This window comes from Oryza glaberrima, chromosome 6, assembly GCF_000147395.1.
Source record: "Oryza glaberrima chromosome 6, OglaRS2, whole genome shotgun sequence".
NCBI lineage: Eukaryota > Viridiplantae > Streptophyta > Magnoliopsida > Poales > Poaceae > Oryza > Oryza glaberrima.
Window position 1 is genome coordinate 12,759,730 of NC_068331.1, and position 24,325 is coordinate 12,784,054.

Here is a 24,325-nt window from a genome sequence, read left to right on the forward strand (position 1 = left end):
AATTATCACAAAATACAAAATTACATGGACAGCATGAATTATTCTTCGTCCAGTATAGGATTCCCCAAACCATTCCAGTTTCATACTGACAAAAAAGGTAGCTACCAATACTACTTGAAGCAGCCAAAAAAGTAATACTCACTCTCGTTTTTCTTTATCTCATCCTAATCTCCAGTCTTTACAAACTTCTAATACACATACACACACTGTACTAATACTGAAAGCACAATATATTATTAGGACCATTACAAGCAAGAATCTGTTCCTTTATTTCCAGCAACATATCAATCGTGCCTACCCTTCTTTCAATATTATACCTTACCCTTGCTCATAGTTGGATACACATCAACTGCATTTCTCCGATGCTGTTAGATGAGGCAGTACTAGTATTAATATAAGAACCTTCAAATACCACTTCCATTATATATCTAGAAACAAAGAACCTTCAAAATGGTAGTAATGAATATCAAGTACTGTATCTATTCTTCTGGATCATCCATTAGATGTTCTTGCCAAGAACACCATCAGGTTAATTGGTAGGCACTGTGACGATCCACGTGATCTGTCGGTGGTTCTCCTTGTTGCATTAGTTCCTTTCTGAAGATGCTAATGGGATTATGTGATCAGATGTAATATACTGAGTATAAACGAGCTTTTGGTTGTCTGAATTTCTCAGCATTTGAAGATAATTACGGGAACTGATTCTATTTCAGTGCCTGAAACAAGGTATACAGTACGGTATGCCATGCCGTGTTTCATGTGGACTCTGATCGATTTATATGGCAATTTGTGTTCTTCGCTGACATGATGATAATTTGAGTATGTCGATACCGATAGTAATATGTCAAGGAATACACCATTATTTCAGGTTGACAACTTGAAGACCCTATCGTGCACGTTTCTTTTGACTGCTGATCAGCTCTGTGCTTCTTATAAATTTTCTTTTGCTAAATTCCTCTTAAGTTACAGATACTGAAAGGATATTTGCTTTTGAAATTCTTTGCAGAACTTATTGCATGAGCAGATGCAATATACCAAGAATAAACCCAAAAATGCTCTGATTATCAAATCAATAATTGAGGGATTTGTTATCTTCTCATTGTACATATAGAGGTTCTCTCAATGCTCACGCCATTTCCATCGTGGGGATCAATGACGTCTTTACCACAGTGTTTCTGAAAGGCATAATTTATCAGGAATTTGGATGTCCAGTTCTGATCTAGTATAGTAGAATTTGTTCTCCTCACTAATTTGGTATGACCCTTGGTTACTGAACACTGTAATCTGATCAACAAACTGCTACCAGAGATATGCCAGGAATAAACCCAACACACCTATCCTTTCTGCACATGCGCGCAATTCAGCAACTCTGTTTAATTCCTCATCATTTATTTTTCCATCAAGTAAATCTGGATAGATCTCACATAAGTGCTTGCTAGACCCTGCATTACCGAAAACGTCAGTTGCTAACTGCAAATCAGTACAGTAGAAGCACCAACTAAGGCCCTGTTTGATTCAGCTTAGGATTATTATAATCTGTATTATTAGGAGTAAGCTCAAACAAACAAGTAGATTATTATGATAGATTATTATAATCTATAAGCCAGATTACTATAATCTAATAATCTTCTCTGGATGAGCTTTTTTCAGATTATTGGGTGGCTAAATACCCACTACCCTTAGATGCCTCCAATAATCCAAAGAAACAAATAGTTCATAGCTTATTCTATGTCAGCTTATTATAATCCAGCTTAGAGTAATCTGATTTAATAATCTATATTACAATAATCTTAAGCTGAAACAAATAGGGCCTAAGATTTCTTATAAATTAACATTTTCACTAATAAGTTCCTTGAAATAAGTAAAAAAAAATCTGGGTCTACAAAGTTAAGTACTAAACTTTTCACATGCCTAACAGATGATATCTATGGGTGGATATAATTTGAAGATTAGTTAAAATATTTCAAGTTGTAAAGTGACTGTAATGGTGTACCAGGTTTCTGTGTTATATTCGATTTCCTTTTCCATGTCAAAAAAAAGAAAAGAAGAAGAAGCAGAATTTCATCATAACGCAGTGGTAATATACTGGAGAATAAACCGGCATTTATTCTATTCTCAATACAATAGATAACAATTTAATTTTGCAAAAGTGAAGATTTTCAAATGAAAAGAACATTTGGGAAATAAACCGGTATTTATTCTATTCTCAATACAGTAGATAACAATTTAATTTTGCAAAAGTGAAGATTTTCAAATGAAAAGAACATCTGGGAAATTATGGCTTGCCACGAAGGTGGAAGGTAAGGTAGCAACAAACAAGTAAAAGAAAGCATATAACTGTTCTGATTCCAACATTATCAAAGCGATAAGTTGTCCTGCAATAATGAGCACCAACTTGAAGTATCTAATACTTGTTTTTCCAATGCGCCTCCTGAGTTTAATCCTTGTATTCTTGGGAGAATCTTGCAAATAGATGAGAGTATCAGACATACAATTAATTAAACATCTCCATTTTTCCGTCTTCTAGTTCTGAGGCCTGGCCCGGACAAACTGGGACAAAGTTTTTCTTTCTTTCTTTTTTTATTTCGATTACTAGAGACATGCACACACAAGCAGACACGCGTACCATACTCATAATGTAACATACTGATGTGGACTAGGGTTCCCGATCTTCTGAAAGGTTCTGATAGACAGTTGATTTGGACGGAGTCGCGACACAAATCAATCCGGCTTCTGAACGAACATGCTCTTGAGCCCCGCAATCGCAGCACCACGTCTCCTCTGGTTATCAACCGTGTCGAAACGTGGTTGATCTCGCCAAGAAGGCTAATTCCTGTTTGCGAATCAAAGAACACAAACAAGAACAAAGAAGAATCAAATTGCAGATGAATGATTAAGCTCACAAGTTAGGATCTTACAAACCAATCTAGTTGCGAAACAGTTCTTGACAGATTAATCTAAGCAAAACCCTAACCCTAAAGGTGACGGCGGGTACTGATATCTAGAGTCTAGGGTCGTGCAAACACCCCTTGACGCAACTCTAATAGGTTCCAACACGATACACGGCCCAAAGGCCCAAATACAGCGACGTAGCACTGGGACAGATTTTGGACATCAACTTGTTTAGTCGGTTCTCGATGACTCGGAAAGAATTTGGATGTGATACTAGAACCATTGGAAAGTTTATCTTCTTAGCTTTCCATCCATATAAAGAACGCCCCAATACGAGCACGTATGCGACCTGAGCGACCATTTTAGTGCAAACTGGTCCTGGACTCTGAAACATACTCGATGTCGACTTAGTCTGGGCCTCCATCTTGACTTGGACGCCCTTGCTGATCCTCCACGGCTCTAAGTCCCTCCCTAAGTGTCTACTTGTCCTCTCCATTGTTCCTAATTATAATATAATCATTAGGTAGTAATCTATTGTCAAAATCATATAAAGAAGAACATAGGAACGAGCTCACCTCTAAATTCAATTGTCGCATGTGAGCTCTTGTAATTGGTTCTTGAATGACTAGTGGAGGATTGTTGTGTGTATCTGAAGAAGTGATGTCCTCATCACATATCTAGCATTTTGAAGTAAAAAGAACGAAAGAAAAGAAAAACTTTGCATGAATTTGATTTTTGTCATTGTCTTTTGATTTTTTTTTTGTGTTTTTGATTTAACATGCATCTCATAATGCATTAAATATAAACAGAAAAGTGAAGTATTAAATCTAATAGGAAAAAAATATTTTTTTATAAACACTGAATAATGTTCTGGGAAAAGTTTGATAAATTTGTAACTTAGTTTTGCACATCAATTAAATATATCAAAGCAGTCATAGTCAATTCCAATTCAAATAAATAAAAATAGTGAGCTTGTTTGAATATTAAAAATAAAGTATACATGAGAAAAATCTCAAAAGTTCACCAAATGAAGTTCATGACCACATCTATACCCAGGAGTTTTGGCACAAGTGTTTGAGCACTGTAGCACATCTGAAAATTCGATCAAACTCTCAGCATTCTCCAGAATTTTCAGGAAAATCACCTCCTCTCTTTCTTCTCCTCCTCTCTCTGATCAGTGGGCCCAGGAGCCAAGGATCCCACGTGCCAGCCGCTCTAGCGCCCAATGTCCCAATGTCTTTCTCTTCCCCTATTCTTCTCTCCTGCTTGTGGGCATTCCATCGAGCAGATGGCGTGTGAGCCCGACACATCGAAGCCAAGCCGACTGAACAGTGCTAGCACCGGCCCTTCTCCCGTTTGCCTCCATGCACCGCAACACGGCTAGCATGCACACAAGCGCCACACCTCCGCGGTGGCCGCCCACCATCACCAATCACGTCACAGCAGCCTCCCAACGTCACCAGACCAAGACGCGCCCTGCAAAGTGTTAGGGAACTCAAGAACACAAGTGAGATATACATTAGAGAATGATTAGGCAACAATAGGATTCCTCCTCTTGGATCCAACCGGATTGAGCCACCGCCACCAACGCCACCTGTTGCCAGTTCATGCTGTCCACCATCCGAAACACAGATACTTATTCAACCATGCATCTCAACTACTCTCTCATGCGATAGCTCACATGCGAGCAAGGGAATACTCCACCTGTCCGGCCCATATACGACTCTAGTGTTGAGCCTTCCCTCCCGGACTGGACGATGACCCATAGACTTGATATTGCTTCCCGCCTATGACTCATTCATCTTCAGAGTACTATTCATTAGTGATGCCTTCTTCAGTGTCTCTAGTGTCATCTTCATCAGCCTTGATAGACGCCTGGTTCTCCCTGACAAGCCCCATTCCTTGAAAATTGGTTTGACACCATGGTTCTCCCTAACGCAGGAAAATAAGTACACAATTCTTCTAGATAATCTCATGTTGCTTCCTCTAGGATTGAATCAGACAAATGGATTAGTACTTGTGTGATAGTAGAATTACTTTTTTAGTCAGCCTATTATCCAGTATACACAAAGGGTATTGTAGTGTTGAAGAAGAGTTGGGCAGTCAGTGTTGCACTGAACCATTAAATTCAATAGCTGATTTCAGCTGGGGCACATGGAAAATTGGATGAATAGCACTGGTAGAGGGAAATTGTAGTTTGTAAGCCACACTGCCAATTTTAGCTAGGATCTAAAAGGGACCAAAATATTCGAAGGATAACTTATGACTTGCTCTAACAGCCACAAAGATCTAAACATAAGGTTGTAATTTCAAGTAGACCCAATCTCCCACACTAAAATCCCTAACACTTCACTTCTTGTTAGCAAAGTGCTTCATCTGATGTTGAGTCCTATGGAGATGTTGTTGTATCAATTGTTGCATGAGTTTCCTTTTCCTCAACCAGGTAGCCAAATCAGGTATTGCACAATCTTGAAAGCCAACACCAAAATGGCTAGGTGGGTAACCATAAAGAACCTAAAAGGAGTGGATTGTGGGAAGAATCATAAGAGGTGTTATACCGATATTTAGCGAGATGAAGCCAAGTAACCCATTTGGAGGGAACAGAATGAACAAAGCATCTGAGGTAAATCTCCAGATATCAATTCACCCTTTTTGTCTGTCCATTAGACTATGTTTAGTGCGAGATTTTTCAAATAGATATTCTCAAAGCTGACTAGTGAATACCTTGTCCCTATTAGATACAATAACAGTGGAAGTCCATGTAACCTAAAGACATTTCCATAAAGTGTTTAGCTATATCTAAGGCAGAAAAGGATGAGCCAAAGCTATGAAGTGGGCACATTTGGAATACTTGTCTACTGTAAACAATATGCAATTAGAATGTTTTGAACTGGGAAGTCCCCCAATAAATCCAAGGAGATTAATTACTTGTCAAGCCCCTTCTAGCACAGGTAATGGCTGGAGGAGCCCAGGGTATTTGGATCTATCAGATTTAGTTTGTAGACAAGTTTGACAGCATAATATGTGGAAGAGAGAAAGCATAATTGGCTAGGAGGCACAAATCGATCACACACCTGCCCTGATTCTTTTGTAGAGAATGGCGACACTACCGGATAGAAAGACCAACAACACGCGAGACAAATTTCCTATATGCTGGTTACATGCCTATTGAAATGCTTGTATAGCATCCATGTCCTACTTTGGAATTTTACATTTGTTTTCCCACTACTCTTCTCCCTCTATGGGATTGGCTGACATTTGTGAGTAGGTCTATAGATGAGGTTTTCCTCCTAATTTGAATGGTTGACATGTGAACATGGCTTGACGTGGGCGCTTACAAGCTAATGCATGCAGCAAGTTTGTTGCGAGGGGTCACTCTGTGTATTGTGCTCTAGCACCCATGTTTGACTAATCTTGTACTGGAGTATATGATTATCACATATTTTTGGACCGGTTTTGTCAATTTACATGTTTTGCTAGGAGGGAGGGTTACCTGGTTGCTGATCAGAGAATCCCCAAGAGCCTAGCAACTACCCAACATGAAGTTTGCAGTGTGACGATTTTGATAGGTTTACTATTTTTCCAAGTTTTTGATAAATGGATTTTGCCTAAATCTACTAAATGCATGTGAATATTATTATTCTGCTTGGGCATTTATGGACAGTGCACTCACTTCTCAATTCTACTTGGTGTAAAAAGATAACTAATCCACTGCTACTCATTGTACTTTTTTTACCCCCTTGCATTGTATCAGGCTCATTCCTTCAGTCCACATGGGAGGGGAGAGCATGTTAAAACAGGCAAAAACAAGAAGACAGTGAGCTATCCTGTGTGAATAACATCCAATAAAATAAACAGGCAACGTAAAAACATCCCTATATATATTTCTTGACCAACTCCATTGATTAATTGCTCTGATTGGCCTAGCCTTGACTTATTATTCAAATAAAGTTGTACTGAGTATGTTGTATGTTTGTGTAGTCGTCCGGCCTACAATAAGTTATGCCTTGGTTAATTTGTTCTATAACCTTCAATCATGGTGCAGTGAACTGATTGGGTTGGAGTCTTGGAGACACACCCAGGACTACTGCGAACACCATTATTCCTTAGGCCTTTTTGATTCACTGGTCGCTAATTGAAGCTTTGTTGTTCCGCTTCTGGCAACATTATGGAATATATCTAATATTCTCAAGCCGGCCGGTTGTGCCTCATCGCCCTCTAGATCAATCCAGCTAACGCGCGTTATACGCTTTAAGGGGAAAAAAAAGAAGAAAAAACCAACAGGCTGCTGAGCTGTTCGGCCCCAAGTAACGCAGGACTGGGCCTGCCTGGTTATGCCCTGGTTAATTTGTTCTATAACCTTCAATCATGGTGCAGTGAACTGATTGGGTTGGAGTCTTGGAGACACACCCAGGACTACTGTGAACACCATTATTCCTTAGGCCTTTTTGATTCACTGGTCGCTAATTGAAGCTTTGTTGTTCCGCTTCTTGGCAACATTATGGAATATATCTAATATTCTCAAGCCGGCCGGTTGTGCCTCATCGCCCTCTAGATCAATCCAGCTAACGCGCGTTATATGCTTTAAGGGGAAAAAAAAAAGAAGAAAAAACCAACAGGCTGCTGGGCTGTTCGGCCCCAAGTAACGCAAGCCTGGGCCTGCCTGGGGGCCTGGTGCTCGTGCTTAGCGTCAGAGCTGCGCGCTGTCTGGACTAATAACGGACTGAAGCCGAGCAGGCAGAAATAGAACAAACATAAACGGCCCGTTTGGTCGGGGGAGTTTTAGAGGGGATTGGGAGTTTAAAGAGATGAGGCTATTAACTGTTTTGTTTGGTTGGAAGATATGGGAATTTTGGTGGCATAGGGATGAGGAATTGAGAAAGAAACTACCTCCTTTTCAATTCCTGGGTAGGGGTGGTAATTGGGAGGGAATTCCTCCTTTACTCCACCTAAACAAATCTCAACCATCCATTTTTCATTAATGACCTAATCTCCAACTAAACTCCCTATCAAGTTCCACCTCTCTACCAAACAAGACATTGGGATTAAAAATCAAATTCTCATCTTAATCTCACCATTAATTTTCTCATGTAAACTCACAATCCTCTTCCCTCGAGTTGCCAAACAAGCTAAAACGTGGATGGATGTGAAGAGGAAGTATATGAATACCCGCGTTGCTATGAAAAATAAAGTTACATAATATATATGTCGACGTTTGATGTCGCGGTTCCGGTATTTGCATAGTATGGGGATCATTGGTACTAGGATATATGCGAGACTGAGGTAAAAGAGACGGAGACGAGGATTTTTATATAGGTTCGGGCCCCTGAATTGTCAGGTAATAACCCTACATCCTGTTAGCCGAAGCCGGTATTGCTCTTATTCACCATAATCACACCAGTACAATATTTGGGGTAGCCTATCTAACTATTGTCGTTATGGCAGTCTGAAGTTCTGACTCGTAATCGATATCAGGGTAGTCTTCCTCCTCGAGTTTGTGTCCGGCGAGATCAAAGATAGCGCTAGATCCCTACGGCCGGCCTCTGTAGGTACCGGATAGGGTCGATCCAGGCATATCTCTGATGTCGATATCTGGCGGTTTTTCTTGGCATATGTTGGCTTGTATGTTGTGGCTTCTATGTTGGGTGTCTCCCCTCTCCTCCTAGGGGGCCTTGTATTTATACCCATAGGTGTCCCCTTGTCAAAGTAAAACTAGGGAAACCAATATGGATACAATCCGAGTAGTCCTTGTCGTTTCCATGTAGAACTCTGGTTGTCTTTCCTTATCCGGAACTCCTCCTATATCCACAGGTTGTTTTCGTATAGAACATGGTATGTGGTGGGTCCTGCCGAGATTTAGTCAACTATTATTAGGTATGTGGTATCCATAACCCTAACAATATACAAATAAGATGTAATATGTCTATTAAAACTAAAAAAATTGCTTCATATGACATGGTTGCAGATATAATGCAAGTTAACCTTATTTTATGTCTTATGTGACACTCAAAATTTTGAGCCTTAAAATAATTAAGCTTACATGGTTTTATAAGAGATAAAGAAGAGACTATTTTAACCATAGATTTATCATCCAAACGCTAGAAATAACTGATATGATGTGACTTAATGAGAGAAGAGAGAAATAACATTAACTACACTTATTAAGAATAAACTATATAAATATAGAGGATTAATCGAGCAGCTAGCCGTGACATATACAGATAGCTGCGCGCAGAAAAATCCTATAGGACAAGTCAATGGAGGGGAGACAAATCAGTATTAGCGTAGAATTAATTAGATATTAGCTAAAACTTAGAAAATAAATTAATATGATCTTTTAAAACAACTCTGTTATAGAAATATTTTCCGAAAGACATAATGTTTAGCAATTTGAAAAGTGTGTTCACATAAATTAGACATTTGGAGTTTGTGGCACGTAATACGAAGCAAACCATTAACACATGATTAATTGAGTATTGACTATTACAAACTTAAAAACAGCTTTATTTGATTTTTTTTGGAAAAAAATTGTATAAAAAGTTTTGTTGTAAAATATACATTGTTTATTAGTTTGAAAAGTGTGCTCCTGATAAACGACGAGTTGTGAAAAAAGCCAAATACACTACTCAACTCAGCGTAAGATAAATATAACTACGATTAAATTGAAATTGATGCGAGTACTATAACTATATTGACATTGTATATTTTAATGAAAAAAACAATATATAGAAAATAAATTAAATAACGCAAATAATGTAAAATATTGGCCAAGTTTTTGCTAAGGAATATGCAAAACTTACAAGTTTTATGAAATCACTGCAATTTAAGAAAATATACTTGCTATTTTTTCCCCTAATATGCACCTATACTCATGAAGTTAAACAACAGAATCTCTACCCAAATAGTTATTGACAAAGCACATATTACTATTATCGACGGGGGATACCCGCAGACCGGATATAGAGGGTATTGGGGTACGCTGATACGAGGATCTACGCAATATGACATCAAGCAAACAGAAAACATGGATTATACTGGTTCAGGCCCCTAGGAAGTAATAGCCCTAATCCAGTTGATATGGAATTATATGATAGAAATCACATATTACAAAGGGAATAGCGGAACTCAATGATACCGACGAGATCGTAGTCGAGTTGGTTCGACTAGATCACTCGGCGACTTGGCTCCCGTAGACTCCGGCTTTGTAGGCTGTGGTGGTTGTCTTGGCTATGAGATTCGATGCCTTAGGTCCTCCCGAGGATCCCTTTTATACCGCAGGTCAGGTGGTTTCCAAGTAGGACTCGGAGACATCAGACCCTACACGATACAGTGACGACCCATTCCTATCCGGGTAGGAATCTTTCCATCTGTGGACTCCGTGATGAATTTCCCTAGCATATACAGAGAACGTCCGTATACGTGCAGATATACCATATCGATGTATAGCGTATATCCAAGGGTAGAGAGTTTACCTTATCCGTAACCCTAACAACTATTCTACTACAATCCATCTCAATCTTCGACAAACATATATAAAAATAAAATCCAGTAAAACATTCTTTTGAATATATGATTTGTGCATAAATTAAACTAAACCATGTAAAATTATATAAACTAGCATGGTGGCCCGCGCAGATTACACAGCTAGCATCATTATATTTTTTTTCTCTCATATTATAGCATATATGTTTTCTTAACATATTATTCAAATATATTTAAATGATAGCATAATTTTAAATTTTGTACTAACTATACAAAACTACTAATGTGTAATATTCATATTGTATTTTATATACGTGTTAGTTATTAATTATTTTTAATATCAAATTTTAGTTATTTGTAAATTATATTCCTATATGGACTCTAGACTCGTCTTTTAATATTTCTTTTTTTAATTCCGAATTTTCGTTATCTGTAAATTGTATTTCTATATAGATATAGGCTCTAGGCTCTTCTTCTAATATTATTTATTTTTAATTCTAAATTTTTATTATTTCTAATTGTATTCTATGTAGACTCTAAACTCATCTTTCAATATTCTTTAATTTTTAATTTAGAATTTTAGTTACTTCTAAATTGTATTCCTATGTTGACTTTACACTCTTCTACCCATGTATTTGTTAATTTTGAATTTTAGTTATTTGTAAATTGTATTTTTATACAAACTCTGAACTCTACTTTTAATTTTGTTATGTTTATTCCCAATTTTAGTTAGTTTTAAATTCCTATATGGACTCTATACTCTACTTCTAATATTCCTTATTTTTAATTCCGAATTTCTATTATTTATTAATTGTATTTCTATATGGACACTGTACTCTACTTCCAATATTCCTTATTTTTAATTTCGAATTTCTATTATTTCTTAATTGTATTTCTATATGGACTCTATACTCTACTTCTAATATTTCTTTTTTTCAATTCCGAATTTCTAATATTTCTTATTTGTATTTCTATATGGACTCTATACTCTACTTCTAATATTCCTTATTTTTAATTCCGAATTTCTATTATTTCTTAATTGTATTTCTATATGGACTCTAGTCTCCTCTTCTAATATTCCTTATTTTTTAATTCCAAATTTCAACTATTTCTAAATTGTATTTCTATATGTACTCTATTTTTCTTTTTCTCCTATTAATATGAGAATTTCTTGGCCGTGAAAACGAACGTGGAGGCTCCTTTTTGCTTTACTTCTAGTATTCCTTATTTTTAATTCCGAAATTCTATTACTTCTTAATTGTATTTCTATATGGACACTATACTCTACTTCTAATATTCCTTATTTTTAATTCCGAATTTCTATTATATTTCTTAATTGTATTTCTATATGGACTCTATACTCCTTATTTTTAATTCCGAATTTCTATTATTTCTTAATTGTATTTCTATATGGACACTATACTCTACTTCTAATATTCCTTATTTTTAATTCCGAATTTCTATTATATTTCTTAATTGTATTTCATATTCCTTATTTTTAATTCCGAATTTCTATTATTTCTTAATTATATTTCTATAGGTACTCTAGTGTCCTTTTCCAATATTCCGAATTTCAACTATTTCTAAATTGTATTTCTATATGGACTATGTTTTTTCCTTTTCTCCAATTAATATGAGAATTTCTAGACCGTGAGAGCGAACGTGGAGGCTCCTTTTTCTATTCCTTTAATAAGTTAATATATTTTCTATGTCCAATATGATCAATAAATAATATATACAGGCTATAAATTTTCAGCGCGCCAACAGACGCGCTGAATTCCTAGTATAGTTCTAAAATTGCGATAAGGTCCTACTACATTCCTTTTTCGATTAAATCCAATTATGCAAAGGTTGCAATGATTTGTGGAACCTTCTAGTAGCTTCACACTAATGTAATGGAAGGTACCAAATGTATACTGAAAATTGTGTACAAATCAGTTGTGAAGGTCCTAAAATATCTGTTTCACAATTATACAGTAGCACAAATAACATAAAGTTAATATTTTAACCAGAATGATCCAATAAGTCAAAAGTAATTAATTTACTTGATCAAAATAAAACAGATAAAATACACCGAGTTAAACCATATCCAAGTAAACTGAACCAAAACAACAATTTGATAACCATAGCCGGGAAACAAATGCACAAACAAACTTAATGCATAAATATTTGGATAATTTAGTAGACTAAAGATCCAACCGAAATTTTCTCCACTTCACTTAATTCCAATATCTGCAGATAAAATAGGGACATCATAAGTTATTGAGGATTATCAGGGATGAAATTTAACTAAGAATTCGAATGGAAAATGGAAATGAACGAATAGGCATCTTTTTGGCAAGCTAAAGCGTCTAGGTCTCCCAAAACAATTAAGCATGAGAACCAATAAGTCTCTTTGAGTAATGAAAGGTTTTAGTCCATAAGATGAACCTTGTGGCAAAACCTGATGTAATAGGCCTCTCAAAAGGAATTTTGAGCAAGGCACACATAGAAGTTAAGGTTAAGGTTGCTCTCTAATCTTTTATCAATTATGGAGTTGGTTGGATATATAGGCTAGTATATCACTTTTAATTCACTCATACGTTATTTGTTTACATGAGTTAGCCCAAGATAGAGTTCTTTTACATGAGTTAGCCCAAGATAGGTTATTTTATTTTTTCACATCAAATCAGTCGTGATAACATTAGGTTATGATAGCGCATCCAACATGTCATGTTGAACAATCATGTAGACCACAACTAACTCCGTTAACATTGAACCAATAGCGATAACCACGGGCTCGAAGTTACATTAATTAATTTCAAGCCCTGAATGTTCCTTACCCTCCTACTCTCATGCTCCCTTCCATTTCTCTACTGACTCTTTGTTCCCTCCCCCCTAGCCATCCTCCATCTCTTCCTTTCCATATATGGTACTACCAGAGATGCATCCTTCGCCTCCTCTCTCCCAGCGCACTGGCCACCACCGTCTCCCTCAACATTCACCAAATCCAACTGGATCTGGATATATAGTATGAGCTAGAGCAACTAGATCCTGCTGGACCGCATTGAACTCAAGGCCTCTAGCTAAGCTAGGTCATGGAGCCGAGCAGAGGGGAGTTGGTGACAAAGGATAGGGAGGACGTGGTGTGGTGGAGTCTGGAAACTAACTACCTTTGTAGAAGACACGTTTTCGGTGCCGACTATAGGCCACGGGCATCTACTATGGGAAATTTGATAGCTTGGTGAACAAAAAATGTACTGAAGGTTACTTTAACAAAGGAGTAGGAAATACCAGTTGTGTGCTAATTTTGTTGAACCATACCTGCACTACCACACACAATTAACAAATTGTTTAACAAGGCTTTCACTGTGCTTCATGTATAAGGCTTAATAAATTGTTGCTACTGCTTGAACAAGTAACAGTATAAATCAATCTCTGCACAACCAGCAAGTGGGACTAAGGCTGCGTTCGAGAAGGCATTTAAGCTGAGCTTATCCTTCGCATGCAAATGAGATGAGTGATTAGGATATGATTAATTGAGTGTTAATTATTATAAACTTGAAAAAATATTTTTTTTATTTTGTAAAAGAAACTCATATATAAAATGTTTTGTAAAAAACAAATCGTTTAATAGTTTGGAAGCGTGCTCAAAATAATCGTTTAGCAGTTTCCTTAAGAATTGCTGGCCAATTGTTTCTCAAGATTTTTATAGATTGGCTGCTCACTTCCATGTTGAACTAGTTGACCTTCACTGTATTAACTCTTCTTTTACTACTCTGGTGCCAAAGAAGGTTAATCCAGAAAATGTTAATGATTTTAGGCCTATCTCTCTTATGAGTATTAGTCTGAAATTTTTGACTAAGTTAATGGCTGATAGACTTCAAGGAGTGATAAAGAAGGTTGTTCATGAAATCAGTATGGTTTTATTAAGGGGAGAACTATATAGGATTGTTAAGCCTGGTCTTTTGAATATATCCACCAATGTCAACAGTCTAAAAGGGAAATCCTGATCCTTAAATTGGACTTTGAAAATGCTTTTGATACAATTGAGCACTCAACCATCTTGGAAATTATGAGAAATATGGGTTTTCCCTCTAAATGGATGAATTGGGTTAATATGATCTTTAATTCGGCAAGTTCCTCCATCTTGTTGAAAGGTGTTCCTGGAAAATTCTTTAGAGCAAGAGAGGTGTCAGACAAGGAGACCCCTTTGACCTTTGCTTTTTGTAATTGGTGCTGAAGTCCTTCAAGTGATTTTAAACAGAGCCATGAATCTTGGTTTATTGACTAAACCCATAAATGATCAAGGTGGGGAGGACTTTCCAGTTATGCAGTATGCTAATGACACAATGTTTTTTTAAAAAAGCCTCTCAGAAGGAATTGTTTTGTTTAAAAGCTCTTCTGCACACTTTCACTCAGGATACTGGTTTGAAAATTAATTATCACAAGTCTATCATTTATCCTTTGAATATTCCTGAGGAGAAAGTTAATAATTTGGCTTTGCTTTTGGGATATAAAGTGGGCACAATGCCTTTTACTTATATTGGACTACCAATGGGCACCACAAGGCCAAGAGTAGTTGATATGGCACCTTTGGTTGATAAAGTGGAAAGAAGATTGACTGCCAGTGCTGCTTTTCTCCCTTATGGAGGTAGACTAACCATGATAAATTCAGTTCTGTATACTATTCCCACTTACTACATGTGCTCTTTGAAGTTGCCAAAAACTGTTATAGATGCAATTGACACAGCAAGAAGGAATTGTCTTTGGAGAGGATCGAATGCCTCAGTTAAAAGAAAGTCTTTGGCATCATGGGATAAAGTTTGTAGACCTAAGGACAAAGGTGGTTTTAGGTGTGCTGAATTTGTACATTCAGAATGAGGCTCTACTTCCGAAACATTTTCATAATTTTTATACTGCACAGGACCTGCCTTGGGTTAGGCTGATTTGGGCATCTTATTATAGAACTAAAGTTCCTCATCTGGTTTTCACTAAGGGGTCCTTTTGGTGGAGAGACATAATTCAATTAGCTGACATCTTCAGAGCTATTTCACATTGCACATTGAGCACAGGTTCTACCGTCTTATTCTAGGATGATCTTTGGAATATGGTGAGATTAAAAAGATGAGATACCCTGATCTTTATTCCCAAGTTTTTGTGAGATGGAAATCTGTAAGTTCTTTCTTGAGTCTTGAGCTAATTTTCATCTACCTTTGGTTGATAGGGCCTATGAACAGTTTTTATAGTTGCAATCTGATTTAGGCTCTATTTCTCTTAGTCCAAGGAAGGTGGATTCATGGTCCTTCATTTGGAACTCACATATTTACTCTGCTCAAAAGTTTTATAAGGCTAATTTTGTTGGAATTAATGTTCCAAAACCTTTTATATGGATCTGGAAAACTAAATGTGTGAAGAAAATTAAAGTCTTCATGTGGTTGCTTTTATGGGACAAACTGAACACAAGGGACATGTTGGATAGGAGGCATTGTGCTCCTGAAGATGCAATCTTAAGTTGTGGAATTTGTGGTGGACCTAGAGAGACCTTGACTCATCTCTTCTTCACTTGTTCCTTTAGTAAGCAATGCAGCGCCACAGCGCCGAGCTCGTCGGGGTGGTGGCGGCGACCCATCCCGACAGTGGCTGCTTCGATCTGCGCCGCCGTTGTTAGGGGAGGAGAGGGCGATAGAGAGGGAGAGGAGACATGAGGGAGGAGAGGGCAATGGAGATCAGAAGCTCGGTGCCGCCACCTTTCCGCTGCCGCTCCGCTCAGTGCTCCGCCGCCGCAGCACCGCCGTCGTCACAGCTTCTGCCCCGACGAGGAGAGGTGGAAGCAGGGAGAGCGGCTTCACGCGGCTGCCCCCGCCGTCCCTCGTTCCCATGCTAGAGGAGGAGGAGAAGGAGGAGGAGGAGGAGGAGGAGGGGAGGGCGGGGCCGACGGGGAGAGAGGAGCGGCTGCTCCGGCTGCGCCGCCCCTCGATCTGCGCCGGTCGGGACTCGCTGGCCGCGCTGCCCCTGATCCATGCCTGCCACCGAGGGAGGAGGCCGGACAGGGAGAGGGCCACCGTGCCATCCCCCACTCGTTGTTGGCGCCATCCTCTGCTCGGCGCGGCACTCGCCTCGTTTCCTCCACCAGGAAAAAAAAGGATAGAGAGAGATGCGAGGAGAGAGAGAGAGAGGGATGGTGGAGTACTGGAGTTGAAAAAAGTAAAGGAGACAGAGAGATGGTGGGACCCACCACTACATGTAACTTGTATCGTGGAGCTGTAACTTGCATTGTGGAGCATGTGGCTTATACCGTTCTTGGTCTATATGGCATGGGAGGAATGCTAAAATTTGGTGATGCACTGTGAATGGCCTAATGGACCTCAGCAAATTTGGAGTTCAATGGACAAGATTGTGCATTGACACTTTTTAAAGCTTAGACAATATATACTTTTAGATAATACATAGTTTAAGTGTACATATTGTTACCAAGATAGAATTTGCAAATCTAAGGATTTCCTCACATATTTTCAAAAGAAATCAACTGAAACTAGTGGCAATAGTTCTCTTGGAAATAGAATTTTCTAGGAGAGCTGTTATGACTATGTAGTATTGTAATAGGCAAATTACCAAGAAAATGCAATACAGTATGGTGTCACTATTGCAACAATTAAGACCATGGTTCTAATATGCATGCTACGGTTCCATCTTGAGCACCCATTTTTTTAGTATATATACTGAATCAAGTTTGTATGATTTAGCTTTTATGCTGCTCTTTTTATGATCATATAGATGTATACAATGTACTCCCTCTATTTTATATTATAAGTTGCTTTGATTTTTTCCTAGTTAAACTGTTTAATGTTTGACCAAGTTTATGGAAAGGTGTAGAACCACTTTCAATACAAAACAAACATATTATCAAAATATATTAAATGTTAGATTTAATAAAACTAATTTAGTATTATAGATATTACTATTTTTTTCTATAAAATTGGTCAACCTCAAAGAAGTTTGACTAAAAAAAGTTAAAACAATTTATAATATGAAATGGATGTAGTAGTTAATAGCAATTATTTGTGTACTTGTGCTTCCATGTCACCTCATTTTCTTCTAGCCGTTGGATCTCAATCGAGCGGTCGAGATTCATCAGCCCAGTGTACCTTACATCCTGTCATTCCATATCCTTGGCAGAGAGCAGCTAGCGCTATTTTGAATTCCACATGCGCACGAGAGCCACCACCAGCTTGCTCCTCCTCGACTTTTGTACGTCCTCTTCTTGGAACCATGAGCCATTGGACGGGAATAGGTTATGATTCGATGGTAACGCCCATGTAGGGCTGTCAACGAGCCGAGCTCGAACAAGGTCATCTGCTCAGGTTCGAACTTGACACAAGCTCGAGCCGAGCCTATTGCACCTTCGAGCTTTTAGGCAAGCTTGGCCGTAAGTAGTATAATATATATTTTAAGGATAGTATCTTGATAAGTATAATTATTTTCTAGTTAATCACACTAATAAAAGAGCAAAAAATGATTAAAATAAATATATTGTGCAAACACATGCTAATTTTATTAAATCAATAACATGAACAAACAATATATACTATACACAGTCAAGCTTGGTAGAAGCTCAAGCTAAGCTCGGTAAAGCTCACGAGCTTTTGCTTTTTGACAGCCCTACTCCCATCCATAAAAGTGCAACAAGTGTGACAAGTGAGCCATCCATATCCCCCTGATGACTAGAGGAACCGATGGGATGGATCTGTGTGCTATGCTTCTCTCGGTGGCTCAGGCATGTTTGCTTGTCATAGATAATGCTAAGATCCCCTAATGCATATTCACACTCTACTCTAATACTCTTTCCAATCAGTTTTATCTTTTGTGAAGCATGCATTTGGTTGATCGCTCGAAGTTTGTTTCAGATTGTTGTTATGTTATCACTGCTTGCAGAAATTAAACTGGTGTCGACTAATTGAATTGGTTTGATTTGGTTTGTAGGGATTCATGGATCCGGCCATCACCCCCAGGCCCCAGTTTCGGTTCTTATCCTGCGTAGTTCATTGGATGGTATTTATAACTCCAAATGAGTAATCAATGTTTGTGTTTAGTTGTTTCAAAAATTGATGTAAATATGAAAATGTTTTGCTTGGTGTCCACTTATATCTTGCTTCAGTTCCTCTTTTTTACATGTTAATAGTGTGTGCATAAAATCTATTTTTTGTTGTTGCTGGTGACCTGATGTACCAGTATTATGAAGTCGCAGACCCCATATTTTTCAATTTTCTCTTATTGTTATGCAATCCTTTGTTTCAAACTTTCAGGTCTGCATTAAACACATATAGTTGGACCAGTGCTAGACAGCAAGCAGATTACCACAATATTTTATGGTGTTTTCTAAATTTCTGACACAATAAAATTCTTTTCTTATTAAGAACTATCATATATTAGTTGTTTTGCACATCACCTTATGTATTACTGAAGGTTATACATATCCATATATTACCTGATTATTCTTTTCTTTTAGGAATTTCTAAATAATATTTGTTGGATTCGTGGTAATACTTAGATCCATACGATGAATTTAAAACCCTCACCGAAGATATAACATGTGGACAGATGAATTAGAAGACATGAAATGAATTTTAATTGGGTGCAATTTCCACAACAATATACAACCTTATCTTTTGGCTTATGCTTATGCTTATAAGCCAAATTTTAAATTTTCAACCTTAAATTTGGAGTTGATTTTGGGATTTTTTTTTCATCATAGTTTATTTTTCAGCCTTTGCTTTTAGATCGCTAAGAACATGTTTATAAAGTTTTATTCGCAAATTATTTTCCGTTTACAAATATATCGTTTCACTTATTCTGTCAATAAGCATAGTTTATTTTTCAGCCTTTGCTTTTAGATCGCTAAGAACACGTTTATAAAGTTTTATTCGCAAATTATTTTCCGTGTGCAAGTATGTCGTTTCACTTATTCTGTCAATAAGCATAGTTTATTTTTCAGCATTTGCTTTTAGATCGCTAAGAATACGTTTATAAAGTTTTATTCGCAAATTATTTTCCATTTGCAAATATGTCGTTTCACTTATTCTGTCAATAAGCATAGTTTATCTTTCAGGCTTTGCTTTTAGATCGTTAAGAACACATTTATAAGGTTTCATTCGCAAATTATGTTCCGTTTGCAAATATGTCATTTCACTTATTCTGTCAATAAGCAAAACAATGGAGTCCATAATTTGTTAGTGTACAATAAATTACCCCTCGTTGGATACACGGCAACCTTATATAGCGTATTGTGACAACATTTGATGAATAGTATACTATATATTGCGCTGTATGTTAACTCGTGACCTCGAACAATGTAGCATCTTTTGAAGTTTTAGCTAGTTATTCATAGAATTTGAGTTCCTCTACTCAAAAAATTATTCATTCAAAAAGTTCATATATTTCACTCTTCGTAGTTATGAAAGATTAAGGGTGCATATCGGCTGAATTTCAGCATGTCCCATAGAAACGCCGTATTCACCCCCATATTTTTGGCAAAGTACATCCATGTGTGTATAATTCTCAGCATTAGCATTTGGACCCTAATTGGTGGAGTAGTACAACCTAAACAGTACCTCCTCACAAAGATGCTTTCATATCATTTGTATTGCTAACACAGATAATATAATTGAAATATTTAGTGAAGAAAAAAACTGATACCAATGGTTAACTTACATGGATGATCTTGGAATCTCTTTGACACAAATTCTCTGGTGAGGTATGCCAAATTGAGTTAAGGTCATTATGATCTTTTTAACCCACATCACTTCCTTTTGACATTTGACACTGATTTTCTTGAGATGGTTCATCACAAATGGTTGTTCCATTGTACCATAGCTTTCTTCACTTTCCACAATCTTTTTAGGTTCCTTTATATAGTATAGGAAGATCAGAATTCAGTAAAATCAACTATATACAACATTATAGCATTGTAATAAAAGAATAGAAGATTAAGAAAATTTACCATATAGAGTTTAAGAGTGATCTTCTCCAAAGCAGGTGAATGTTGTAGAATGCGAAGTACTCCCCGTAATCCATTTTCCAAAAACCACTCGTTCAATAGCAGTGTCTTTAAGTTTCTAAAGAGCGGGCACCATTTCAAATCTCTATCAAATATGGTTGAAATAGAGTCATTCATATTCTGGTCAAAACAAGAAACGATATATCAGTTTAAGTTTGTTTTTATGAGATTAGCTTGGGTTACACGTAGGTATTAAAAACAGATTTAATTTGTTAAACAAATACATATAGTTTGTTACAAATTATTCACACAAGTTTATACAATTTAAATAAATACAAATACTTACTATTGTCTTAGTGAAGAATTTCATATATCAGAATAAAAAAGGCACTATTGTTATATCAATATTACCATTTGAAATGAATGAATGATCTTCTATAAGTTTGATATGTGCAATAACTTCTTTTCACAATTTTCTAAAAAGGAGTCATAAATGTTCTCCAAGGTTTAAAAGTAGTTTGCAATAATAAAAGTTTGTTTTAGTTTTATTTAGGCAACAACTAAATTATTGGTGAATTCACTTTAAGCAATTTTAAAATGAGTAAATTAAATTCTTTAGTAAAACAGAAGAACATGCAAGCATACCATTCTGCAGTCATTTGTCAACTCCATGTGAGTAGTATGTGATAAGTGGTGAAGAAATACAGAACCATTTAAGTGATCACCAATGGCATAACAACCCTCACAATCTTCATTACCACAGTCCCAAAAGCTAGAATACTGACAAGTATCATAACATTCATCGTTAAATGTGACAATTGCAAATGCCAAATATGGCATGCTTTCAAACAGTGGAGTCCAACCATCAAAACCAAGTAGGGTCAACGATACAATGTTTGGGACAGAAATGTGTAAGCGGCAAGGCCAACCATCATCATCTTCTGTCTCAAAAAACATAGTTTCCATTTTTAGACGCTTCAATGATTTGGACACGATCTTCCTTGCATAAATAATGCAATAACCCATTTGTAGTTCCTCCAATAATGGACAGCTTGTGAAATCAAGAGAATTAGCTTCTAACTTTACAGAATCAAGTTCCAACTTTCTTAGGTAACCAGATATGATAGCCTGATTGGTAATCGTCAGGAAGAAATCTTGAAACTGAATATAAACTCTAAGCTCCTTAACCTTACATATTGATAGGGCATGAAAGATCCACTTATTTGCCTTACGATTCTCACGACGAAAGTATTTAATGAATTCCAGATGACAAGTATTGATAGAAACATCACCTCTTTGCATGATGACATGATCCAGTAACTTCTGACAATGTTGAATAGTTTCGTTGGTTACATGCACAGTAGGGACAAACTTCCAGATGTTGCACCACCTTTGAGAGAGCACACATGTTTGCACAACTTCACGTGTTGATAAGAAAGATAGAATGTACTGTAGTACTTCATTTGGGAGATCATTGATGTTGGTGGCAATAGTTTCCATAGCTTTCTTCACTTTTTTGTTGCCTCCAGCCATTCTGTTGGATAAGTGGGAGAGTATATATAGTTAAGAAAAGAAACAAGCATGCCAAGGATGGAAGGAGCAATGAAACTTGGAATGCTGATCTTCCCAACCAAACAGAGAGAAATTAGCTATTGTTGGTTCAAATGATGGTTATACTACTACATGATTAAGATATGCTTTAACCCAATAATTAACTAGTAATGCACAATATAAATTTCAAATAAAATCTATGTTCATTAATGTATACTCGGTTATTTCCTTACAGTTTGCCTTTCCTTCAAATTTGTATCGTTAGGAAAGAATACATATTCAATAATCCAAAGTAATTGCAAATAACTTCAAACTTTTGAAGAATATAACATGTATTTTAAAATAAAAATTTCTCACTAAGAATGTCATGACATTTTCTAATTTAGGGAATCCTCAGATACTTCATAGATATTAAGTAATTTGACATAATGATTACCTCTTAGATTTGTGCCGTGGTAAAGGGTGGCGTGCTTCAGCCTCCTTAGCTGGCAATAACAAGGATATGGTGACACCCTTTCAAGGTTAGGTTTTTGGGATTGGGATAGAAAGGGTTAGGCGTGGTGGTAACAACTTGAGAAGGATGACCAACGCAACAGCTAGTCGCAGAGCACACGGTAGGCGCCGATTTATCTAGGCACCACTGGAATCAAATTCTTATGGCAAGTGGATCTTGCAGGGAAAAGTGGCCGTGGGAGGGTTCATAACCAAAGATGAGGAAGCTGTAGAGTAGGAGGATGAGGTGATGGCGGCAGAAATGGAGAAGAGAAGAACAGGATGGACGAGGCGAGCACCAGGAGCAACAACGGCGCAGCAGATGGTGTTTCGGGTGGAGGCGGCTAGGGTTTTGAGTCGGGGAGGGGAGGAAGAGGAGGAAGGGTATTTGTGTGGATTAGGGGAGAGAGCGCAGTCCAATGGATCTAGAAGTAAAATTTGGTAAAATTTTAGATCTGTTAAGAAACCGGCCAGCCTATGAAGGTCCAGCCTAGGTTACCCACTAATGGGCCATCACTACAGGACAATGGCTATGAATAGAGGAGTGGAGAGGACTATTGTACACTAGAGCAATGGATGAATGAAAGAAAGATTACATGTCCCTCATATATTTGTCTCTTTTTGTATTCCTAGTATGTATCCCTTTTATGTAGCTCTAGGCTTGCACACAATATGTTATATGCACGAGTCTCTATCGGTAAGAAAGATGTAAAGAATGTTATCAGGAAATCAAGGAAGTCTCCAATCGTATACCAAAAATGATTTCATTCTTTGTTCTTGTTCTGTTTTTGCAACTCCCAACGGCAACTATCACCGTCAGTGCCGACTCAAAGTTGCTTGCGAAAGCCGATTGGGGTTTTCGGGCACCAAACCACCGTGTGCATGGGAGCAAGACGAGGACCAACCAGCGTTGCTAGAACCTCGCCGCACCGCGCTCGACCAAAGCCAAGCTGCAAGGCTGCAACCATGCCGGCACCGTTGTGTGCTGCCCGAAGCCCCGACCCGCGCGCATCGTGCGTTTGACGCGCCGGCGGCATTGGCTGCACCATGCGCTGGACGCTCGCACTGTGATGAACGGGATGCTGTGGGTGCGAACAGCGATGAACACCATGCTTGTGCTAGCGCCATCCATGTCCTCCGCGCTCATCCCGGGACGCCGGTCGTGCAGCGCCGTGCTGAGTTGGCTGCGCGTCGCCCTGGCCGGGAGTCACGAATTCATAATAAGGACTGTGGTCTGTGAAAGGAATAAGAAAAGGAAAAGGACAAGAACAAAAAGGGGAAATCAGCGAGCAACAACTAGGGAACACCCCTGTCGCGCGTCACACCGCCGAAGCACCCGTGCCGAGGCCACTCCTCCGTGCATGCGCGCGCCGCGCTGGCCTTTGTATCCGTGCCATGCCACACCACAGCGCCTGCTCCGCACCCTGGCGCCGTGCCAGGACAACTATGCGGAGCCATCGAGCACACACCAGGCCGCGTACGTGCCGAGCTGCCGAGCCAAGGCCACCGCGCCAGCACCCTCACGACGGACGGACCAGCTAGCCACTCATGCACCTTCTGCTGCGCCGAACTCCCCGCCGACCATTCGCCATTCATGATTCATGGCAGGCAGCATTATCAGGGAAGAGAAGAAAAGAAAAGGGAAGAGGAAGCAGAAGAAATGAGAGATAAAAAGAACAAAAAGAAGAAAAGCAAAGAAAAAACGAAATAATTAGTGATTTCTCGATACGGTCCCTAGACTTTCTATAAATTATGTACATGTCCCTTAGAATGGAGATATTGCACACACTGAACCCTAGACCTTTCGGGAATCCTTTGCGTCAGTCGACCAATGAAAAAAAAACAATCAAGAACTCCCCCAGCCATTAGTTCTCGACTCCTTATATCTGTCTCCCTCTGTATCCATATCCATTTTCCTCCTTCCTTTTGCGC

At 38.1% G+C, this 24,325-nt stretch overlaps 1 protein-coding gene across 1 annotated transcript; it reads right to left on the reverse strand.

The window, feature by feature from the left end:
* Window positions 1-19,451: 19,451 nt before the first annotated feature.
* On the reverse strand, window positions 19,452-21,883 carry LOC127775692 (putative F-box/LRR-repeat protein At5g02930). Its single transcript, XM_052301978.1, has 4 exons — window positions 20,996-21,883; window positions 20,354-20,530; window positions 20,065-20,258; window positions 19,452-19,548 (listed from the first exon to the last, which is right to left on the reverse strand). Exons 1-4 carry the CDS (start codon window positions 21,881-21,883, stop codon window positions 19,452-19,454), a joined length of 1,356 nt encoding a protein of 451 aa, XP_052157938.1.
* Between the last annotated feature and the right edge of the window lie 2,442 nt (window positions 21,884-24,325).

Excerpts from the sequence above, each read along its gene's own strand:
- LOC127775692 (XM_052301978.1), bottom strand. The coding sequence starts at position 21,883 with ATGGCTGGAGGCAACAAAAAAGTGAAGAAAGCTATGGAAACTATTGCC. Across the intron at positions 20,531-20,995 it reads TGACAAATGACTGCAGAATG|AATATGAATGACTCTATTTC; the intron begins GTATGCTTGCAT and ends TGTTTTGACCAG. Across the intron at positions 20,259-20,353 it reads TCACTCTTAAACTCTATATG|GAACCTAAAAAGATTGTGGA; the intron begins GTAAATTTTCTT and ends TACTATATAAAG.